The 9,815-nt window shown below is 41.8% G+C and overlaps 1 protein-coding gene across 1 annotated transcript; it reads left to right on the forward strand.

Moving 5' to 3' along the window:
* Positions 1-1,113: 1,113 nt before the first annotated feature.
* Positions 1,114-8,485, forward strand: LOC147021115 (uncharacterized). The gene is made up of 2 exons (XM_085890419.1): positions 1,114-1,295; positions 6,862-8,485. Exons 1-2 carry the CDS (start codon positions 1,171-1,173, stop codon positions 8,483-8,485), a joined length of 1,749 nt encoding a protein of 582 aa, XP_085746545.1. The 5' UTR covers positions 1,114-1,170.
* The last annotated feature ends 1,330 nt before the right edge of the window (positions 8,486-9,815 follow it).

The raw sequence follows: 9,815 nt of genomic DNA on the forward strand, positions 1-9,815 counted from the left end.
AAATGATGACAGAGGGTCATCATACAGTTTCTCATTCAGGAAACCTTAAATGACCAGAAACCATAAAGAAACATTCCATATTCCCAACTTCAAGGTTCATCTAAAACATCTACATCTGGAGAGTGGAATATTAAATAATGATTCCAGAATGTTTCCCCTCCATGTCCTTGGAATGTCCTCTCTCATCATAACCCAGTTCAATGGTTTACTGAACACCTGAACCCCATATTCACCAAGGCAGGTCCATCCTACAATGGTATCCCATCAGGTCCCACTGCTTCACAATTTTTCATTCCTCTTAAGTCGGCTGTCTTGTCTTACGACACTTTTTTATGGAAATCAAAGATTCCAGGAGTCGCCTTGAACAAGGAGTAGGTCAGTGAGTGTTGGTGCACAGTTGAAATCCCATATTTAATCTTCCTTGTTTGTCCTTTAAATTGTTGTGATTCATCTTTACCGTGACGATGTGATGAGGAACATAAAGAGAGTTTATCTTTGGTTGGAAACTGCAGGTGAACTTTCCGCACCAAGTAAACTTGGAATTTGTCCCTTCAAGGTAAAATCTCCTTCATGTTCGTGTCGATGGAGGAATCTTCACGGTATACCTTGAGTGTATCTGGTACCACACATTGCACTCCGTGTGCAGTGGAAATTGATCCCCAGGAAGATCCATCTCAGGGCTGGTGGAGTTTCACAGTTTACACATTCACCTCTGAGCCTGGGTTCAAATCTCGATCCCTCCATAAACTGCCACCCTGGTGTTTCACATGTAATGTGTGTTACAACCATTGGAGGAACATTAAACATGAAGGATTCATCCACCAACACTCATTTATATTGGATGGTAAAGATTCCACGGTGTTTTTTGAAAATCGTCGGCGAGCTATCGCCAGCATTCTGAACAAATTACAAATTACTTCCCAAACCCTCTTACAAACCTCTCCTTAACAAGCGTGGCACAAAAGGTAAACTCTCGAACATTCCATGAACCATTGTGTTTGTTCTCTAAAATTATCAAGAACATGCTATTTTGTCACGAACTTTTTGATTTTTTAAAGTAATTGTAAAAACATTGTTTAGTTTAATTATAAATGAAATAAACATGTTTCCTACCCCTGGCCTTGTCTATTTCCACAGCTTTTCCAGAACGATGCTGTTGAGGATGGAGGGATGTCCCTGGGTCGGGATGTCGTGTTCGTCGTGATTGCCTCCCTTTTGTTTGTCGGTGTGATTATGTTTTATCCATCTCGTTGGTTCAACAAGACGAGGTTCAGGAGAAAGCGCTGCATTCACTGGTAAAGAACACAAATGACTTTTCATCAATATTTATACCTTCATCCAAGGGGACACGATAGCTCAGACTGTGGATGTCGTATGAAGTCCATTTTGGTGGGAACACCCACACTTGTTACGCCAAAGAGTTTAAAAAACCCACAATTTTAATTTTGTGGAAGTTGGTGATGGTGACCATCTTGGATTTCAAAATGGCTGCCATGAAGAAGTCCACTGATCCTGTATAAAATCAAAGTTAAATTTGGTGTAAATACCAACATTTGTACTGATCGAGGTTCAAAAAACAAATGTAGATTTACTTGCAGTAAAGACTTGTAATTACCTTGAACTTCAAAATGGCTGTCATAGTGAGATCTTGTGGAACAATACTCATTTTAAAGGGAGGGGACACCTTTGGTGAGCTATCACTTTGGTGAGCTGTCACTTTGGTGAGCTGTTTTCAATTATACTTGTGTATTAAATAACCTGTGTATCAAAAAAAACCTGTGAAAGTTTCAGCTCAGTCTGTCTTGTAATTCATGAAAAGACAGTTGAAGGCAAACAAAATATTAAACTTGAACTACGTTGTCGATGACACACCATCCCATATTCCCTCGCGCACTGCTTTGTCCCATTAACGCTCGGTGAAATTTTATCTTGCAAAATGGATTGACTATTCTTTTCTATTTGATGTGCTTTATGACCAAAGTCTTACTATGTTTACTCAATCAGAAGTCATTACAAGCATGTCAACGTTTCATGAAACATTAATTTAACACTGTCCAGCAATATAGAACTGTTTTTTTAATTCGAAAATCAGTTTTAAAATGATTCTCCATTTTCGTGAAGTCAGAACCACCTGAAACCAAATTATTTTCAGGGATATGTGATATTGTTGCGGATCCAGGATCCGCATCCGTCCAACATAATGGCATCCAACATGCAGTGGTCCCAAGACAGTTATTTCAGTAATATACGTCAGATAGTCCCTTCCTTCTTGTCTAATGGGTCAAACGGGACAGTGCGTTGTGTGAATCTCATGGTTCGGTCCAATTAAATCTCTGAACTCATTCTTATTCTGTTACGCTATTCCTGAGGCTAATCCAAGCAAGGTGTCCTCACGGAAGCCAGCCATGGAAAAACAACACACCAAATGATAACAACTTACTTTTCAACCATGTGACTCACTCTTTTCAACCCATTTCTGCGTCTAGTAATTATATCTTTGTCCTCTTTTCAATCCAAATCTCCATTAAATAACACTGGTCAACAACAACTTTGTTGTCTGCATATTTTAAGCTGATTTAGGACGAATCTGATGCGCTGAATCCAAAACTCACATTAGTTTTGTTCAATCAGGTCAAGTTTTTGAGATATGGCCACATGTCGTTTTTTACATTTTTGTTCACATGTACGCATGTGTGGAGCATTTAGAAGAAGTTGGTGGGGGTAAAATGTCATGTCAAATTATTGTTTTGATTGGAAATAATTATTTTAATGACAAGAAGTATTCAGGTACGATAGTTCTGGGTGATTATGTCGAAAAGGGATCAGTTTGAAGTCATAAAACCTCAAAATCTTCCAAAAATTGGTGAGGCAAAGCATAAAGTTCGTGGATCAAAACTAAAGTTAATGGGGCAGATTTTGTAATAATGTGATACAAAAAAGTTGTATTTCTTGAAATAACGAACTCTGAAGAATGTACAATACCTACATGCACCAATTTATGACATGCGCTTCTGCTCAAGCTTGGAGTGCCACAGTACGAACCCAAAGATTGGAGACTGTTCATTGACAGCAGCAAGCGATCACTGAAATGTGTTCTGCTACACAACGGCAACCAGTTTGCCTCTGTACCCATCGCTCACTCGACTACACTGAAGGAGAAGTATGAAGCGGTGAAGTACGTACTGGAGAAAATTGGTTATGATCAGCAGAAGTGGTTTATTTGTGTTGACCTGAAGATGGTGAACTTTTTGTTGGGACAACAGTCTGGCTTCACCAAGTACCCATGTTTTCTGTGCATGTGGGATAGTAGGGACCGTGCTCAGCATTACACGAAGAAGGACTGGCCTGTGCGGGAGGAATTGGTGCCATGCAAAGAAAGGAACGTCATCAACGACCCTCTGGTGGACAGAGACAGAATACTCTTCCCACCGCTGCACATCAAGCTCGGCTTAATCAAGCAGTTCACCAAGGCTCTGGACAAAGATGGTGACTGCTTCACTTACTTGTGCCAGGCTTTTCCAGGATTGACCATGGAGAAGTTGAAAGCTGGCATCTTTTATGGTTCTCAGATCCGTCAGCTCATCAGAGATCCAGAGTTCAAAAACTCAATGAACGAAGTGGAACTGGAAGCGTGGAAGACATTTGTTTTGGTAGTGAAGAACTTTCTTGGCAACAATAAGGCCAGAAACTACGCAGAACTTGTCAACAACATGCTGACTGCTTTCAGAAACCTGGGCTGCAACATGAGCATCAAGATGCACTACCTATTTTCACATATGAACCGGTTTCCTGAGAACCTGGGTTCAATGAGTGACGAGCAGGGGGAGAGATTCCATCAGGACATGAATGAGATGGAGACCAGGTATCAGGGTCGCTGGGACGCAGTCATGATGGCTGACTACTGTTGGAATCTGAAGAGAGACCTCCCTGCCGCTGAACATTCCAGGAGTTCGAAGAAACGGAAGTTCAAGCCCTGAAGTTTGAACAGTGGTGACGCAACATGCAATTTACTTGTACTTACCTTTATCAATGCCCACCATTCAGATGACAGTAATCGATGTTTCTATCATGTAATCAATAAATGTTGTTGGCAAAACATTTTTTTTCTTAAAAACATGTTTAGGATGATATGTGTTGACAAAAATCAGCTGATAATGCCACAAAAATGTAATTGATTTTGTCACAAGATCTGATTTTTTCAAATCAACTTAGCACAAAAACCTGACCTGATGGAGAGAAACGGATGCCATTTCCTGATTCAGCAGTGCCAGAATACCCTAATTCACTTGTAGAAATCTAGACAACATTCAGAAAGTAAAAAATTGTTGACCAGTGTAATTATTTCTATCCTCTTTTCAATCCAAATCTCCATTAAATAATTATATCTTTGTGATCTTTTCAATCCAAATCTCCATCTAATAATTGTATCTGTCCTCTTTTCAATCCAAGTCTGCATCTAATAATTATATCCAACCTTTTCCTTCATTTCATGACACAGATCAGGGCCGGCACTGCACACAACACTGCATTTTATTAATGACCGCATGCTCAATGGCGGCGGTCACACGCGCATCCCCGGGATAATTTATAGTCGCACACATAGCAGGGGACAAATGGCACACCTTGTTCGGGTCTGTGAATGTGTTTACCATAGCATCTTACCATCAGTCTTCGCTGACCACCGCGACCCCAGGTGTCTCGCACGGATGGCGAACATCCACTCGCCTCTCCACCCGGCGAGGCTGCAGCCAGGCAGAGGCGCGCTGTACTCCTTGGGCCGCATGACTTACAGACAGGCAGCGCATTGACCGGCGCTGACCACGGGTCGCCGTGGACGGCCCGGGAGTTTGGTGCAGGCCATCACGGCCGGACCGTGTGCTGTCCACGGCCCAACCAGAGCACCTGATTCAGGTGACGACACGTCGTTTCGGATCGTCACCCTCGCCCGCACTACAACGTCGAGAAAAGTATGGTTCGTGGGGCTGTCGGTCATCGTCTTTCCTGCTCAGCGTTCCTCATCTGCTGATTCCAATTTCATCACCAACTCACCTGCTGAATCCGTCTTCTTCCCCGCCTCGTCCCTGACTCCACTCACCCACATGATCCTGTTTGCCTTTCTCCACCCACTGCTCCGGACTCTGCCTTCCTCCACCCACTGGCTTCTGACTCCACCAAAAGCTCTTCTTTCATGCCTGACGGTCGTGCCCTATTCTCTGGATCGATGTTGAGCTGCTCAAAGTGCTACGAAGCAAGAGACGACGTGCTAGCTGTCAGGGAGGAATCACCAAGCGGAGCATCCCCCCAAAACATACTGGTGGTGCAATCGGTCAATCGTGCAAGATATTGAGAGACCGTTAGCCCCATCTCCTCTCCTCTTTCTTCTCATTAACCCTTCTTCATCTGGATGTGTGTGTGTGTTTGTGTGTGTGTGTGTGTGTGTGCGTGTGTGTGTGTGTGTGTGTGTGTGTGTGTGTGTGTGTGTGTGTGTGTGTGTGCGTGTGTGTGTGTGTGTGTGTGCGTGTGTCATGTGCCTGTCCTCGCTTAAGTTCAGAGTGCACAAGAATTATATCGGGATAATTGCTATGTGTCTGCTTTTGTAAGTTTCTTGTATTATTGGCACACCACACTTTTCTTCCTGTCCCTCCTTCCACACAACAATAAAAACTACTAATCGTGCCACATATTTTTCCTCGCCTGCCTGTTCATAAATTATAAGTGGAAATGTTCCCAGCTCGTTTTTGTCTTTTCTTTCATTGATCCAGCATGGTCCGTATCCGAACCTCGCCTGGACTTTATTCCTAACGATCCGTTCCTTTTAGCCGGTATGTCATTGGCAGTGTCGCTCGGCTGCATCTGATCCGGTAAGGTGATCTGGTTCGGACAAGACGTACCTAGGGCGAGTCCCCCTGTAATTAGATCACGTGGTTATTTTTCTTGGTAACCGGAAAACTATACAGAGGACCCTCGGTCATGTAGTTGAGTTATTGGCGTTCACGGTCCGTTAGTGACCCACCACATCACGGACTTATCCGTGTGTGATGGCCTGCAAGTCGGGTGAGTCTGGTGGGAAACTGAGATAGCTTCACCCCCTGGTGGTCTCACCAAACCCCCGTCCCACAACAATATTATCATCAATCTTTCTATTCACTGTGTGACAGTGAGATCTTTCTTTTCTTTGAGCTCTTTCTTTTTTAATTCGATCGATGGTGAATATTCTAAAAAGTCCATATCCCATTATTTTAATCTGTGATGTATGAGTGAAGCAATTTAATTGTTGAAAACAGTTCATGATATGAACCATGTCCAACCCACGTGACACAAGTTTAAACCTCTGATTGGAATTTTTTTTGTTCACACAAAGTAACAATGATGTCTTTAGGAAGATTTTAAAAGGTTTATTATTGAACACTTGTTGTGAATAAAAAGTAAAACTCACTTATTAAGTGTTGATTTCCAAGGAATAAGTTGGTTGTTCTTCTGAGATGGCGGATATTTTTAAATCCAAGATGGCCGCCAAATGACGTCATGAAAACATGTTTCCAATGGAATTCCAGTGAAGTGAGAGATAATTTACAAAAAGTTGCATGATTTCCTTCTTCACCAAAAACAAACACTAAATTTCACAACATCCTCCACCGTTACATTAAATTATTTAAATAATCAAGTGTGATTCATCGTTCCACACCGATCATTTGGACCTTGTTTAAGTTACATCTGCATACTCGATATTCCGTATCCTGTAGCATTGTAACACTCGTGGAACATGTTTGTTTATGTTTTACAAAACCATGTATTCAACACTTTACAGGTGATGGAATACTTCATTTTACCTTGAACTGAGAATGTTTGTTTCTCTTGCAGTGTGAAATGTGGATGTAAAATCAAAAGGAGACAACTGAAAGATGAGCCACCATTGGTAAATGATGTTCAGGAAAACAAACTCCTTGAAATGCAGAAACTGGAGGGAACTGAGGTTCCTGATGTGAAGGAAAAAATGGAGTTCACAGTGAAACAGAACTTCGGAAATGAAGAACAAGAGGAAGAACATTATCAAGAGGAGCAAAATAAAGTTTTACAAGCACAGAAAGAACAACTTCAGGAAAAAGAAAAGATGTTGCTCCAAAAAAAAGGAGATCTCATCCAAAGAGAGAAGTTTGTTCAGGACAGAGAACGTGAGTTCATGGAAATGGAAGCGCAAAGGAAATTGAACAAAGAATTGTGGTTAAAGGAGGAAGATGAACGGAGGAAACGAGAGGAGGAACAGCAGAAAGAGAAGAAGGAAGCAGAGCAGAAGAAAATAAATGAACAGGAGAGGAAGAAACAAGAAGAGTTAAAGATAAGGGAGCAGGAAGAATCCAGACGATCAAATTGGGAAAAGGATTTTGAGGATGAGAAATTTGAAGTTTGGATCTGGGAAAAGCGTAAAAACACAGAACGTAAGAAGAAAATGGTTGAAGTAGAAAAGAGAATGTTAGAAGTTAAAAAGTGGAAGCAAGATGTTCAGCAAAGAGAGAAAGAATTGCCGATATATCAGGAACAGGAGCTGGAGCGACAGGGGATGTTTGATGCCTTCATGAATGGGAAAGATGAACAGCTAAAGAAACAGCAGCTCCATATCCACCAAAAGGGAGAGAAGCTTCATAATCGACAATGTAATCTGAATAAATCGGAGGGAGAGTCTCGTCTGAGAGAGAAAAAGGAACAAGAACACAGAGAGCAATGTGAAGTTGCCTGGAAAACAAGAGAATTGATTCTCATGGAAAGAGAAGAACAGATAAGAGAGAAGAAACGTCATGTGGAGTTGAGGGAGCAACAGGTCCTGGAGAGAGAAACCAAATTGCAAAAAGCAGGAAAACTTGCTGAGGAAGGGGTTGATGAAGTAGTGCTTCTCATAACTGATGATGGGCGACAGAAGCAACAACTGAAACAGCAGGATGTTGATTTGCTCCCACCTGAACCAAAGCCTCAAAGTGATGAAGGGCGGCAGCAGCGACAACAGTTCAGTGTTGTTCTTCAACGCCAACCGAAGCCTCTCTGTGAAGGCAGGAAACAACAAGTGAAACAGCATGATGTTGATCAGCTGCCGGCCGAACGTAAGCCTCACCATTCGTCTCAGTCCAAGCTTGTCAATGATGAACCAGCGGAGATAGAAAGGCGTAAAAATAACCTCATGTTCCGTGGAGTGAAGGATGGAAAAGGGGAACATGACAAGGAGGTTGTGACAAAATTAATTAAAGCCATGAACCTGAACATAGAGCCCGTACGCACTTTCCGCGTTGGACGGTACATTGAGAACAGATTCAGACCAATGAAAGTTGTGTTCAGTTGTGAGTCGGATCGGAATCTTGTTCTTACCAATAACAAGAAGGTTCGCAATTTAACTGATCCCTCTCTCTGGACAAAAAACATTTTTATCACTCCGGATTACACTCAGCTCCAAAGAGAAAAACAAGAGATGCTGCTGAGTGATCTTGAAAAAAAGTGACCCAAACAGGAGATATACCATCAAAGGAGATAAAGTAGTCCTCCTGAAGAATCCCAAGGGCAAGCCTCATCTCCAGAGATAACGACCTTCCCTCCTCATCTCCCACCTCCTATAACAGACTCCTCCGTGACACACATTTAAGGGGGAAAAAAGTATTAAAGGGGGAAAAAAACACAAAAAAAAGCTTAAAGGGGAAAAAAAACACAAAAAAACAAACAAAAAAACATTTAAGGAGAATATTCCGTTAAAACAAATTCACTTTGACGCAGGGTCTCTTTCAAACACGTGAATGTACCTGAGATCATATTGGAGCACTCACTGAAACATCTTTTGATCGGACAGTCATGGACAGGGAGTTCAACCCTGATGGACATCTTGCATTTCATGAGGACAGGAACCTGAACTTTCATAGTGAAGGAAGGAAAGATGAGGAAAACCATGGTGGGATCTTGTTGTTGGTGAGAATCAATCTATCACCATCTTACATTGTTCATTGGCTGGCTCGCGAACGGAAGCCTCACCCTGATGATGGCAGCAACAGCAGAAGTCATATTGTATGCAGGATCTTCAACAGGTAAGCACTCTTCAATACTTTGTGCCAGGTGGGTTGAACACACAATGGGTGCAAACACAGCCAACCACAAGATCAAAACATCAAGAAAAATTTGTTTTGTGACTTCGTCTTTTACAGACATTGATGTAAATACTTCCTTTCATGAAGAAGTGTCCTTAATTGTGGAGATAATTGTAATTATTTTTGTGGGAAGGTAACTTCTTGGGGTGATCATCCCCATGCAGAATAAACAACAACTTGAACTCCCTTCGATTGGATGAGATCACCTGATTCACCTTGTCATCTGTTGCCTGTTCCATCCAGGCCTTTCCTTTTGTTTTCTTTTTTGAACAAGTTATCAAACTGATTGAGATATCAATGTGTCTAAGCTTTCATATTTCTATTGTTTTTCCAAAGGTCCCTCAGAAGAGGTTCTCCTTCCCTCCTCCAACCCTCACCTGAAACCATCCTTCCGGTTGGAACGTAAGTTGACAAGATTCTTCCTTTACATTACAAATTACAATTTAAAACTTTGTCTAAACTACCTGTTCTTCACCTGCATCATGTCCCATTTTGTCTGTGCCTCAGAAGTGTTGAGGACAAACACATATTTTTCTGGATTCTAAAACTTACAAGCACCAAGTAAATCTTCCCGTTGGTCGAAGTCTCGCATGATTGTTAATGTATCTGTATAAAAGTCATTCTGCACACCTGGATGATCATTGAAATTGTTTGAAAAACTTCAGTGCAAATCCAGTGGGAGTTTGTGATGATGAA

Source organism: Eptatretus burgeri, chromosome 8 (genome assembly GCF_056783735.1).
Source record: "Eptatretus burgeri isolate ZD-2024b chromosome 8, Ebu_testis_v1, whole genome shotgun sequence".
Classification (NCBI taxonomy): Eukaryota; Metazoa; Chordata; class Myxini; order Myxiniformes; family Myxinidae; genus Eptatretus; species Eptatretus burgeri.

Excerpts from the sequence above, each read along its gene's own strand:
- LOC147021115 (XM_085890419.1), top strand. The coding sequence starts at position 1,171 with ATGTCCCTGGGTCGGGATGTCGTGTTCGTCGTGATTGCCTCCCTTTTG. Across the intron at positions 1,296-6,861 it reads AGAAAGCGCTGCATTCACTG|TGTGAAATGTGGATGTAAAA; the intron begins GTAAAGAACACA and ends TTTCTCTTGCAG.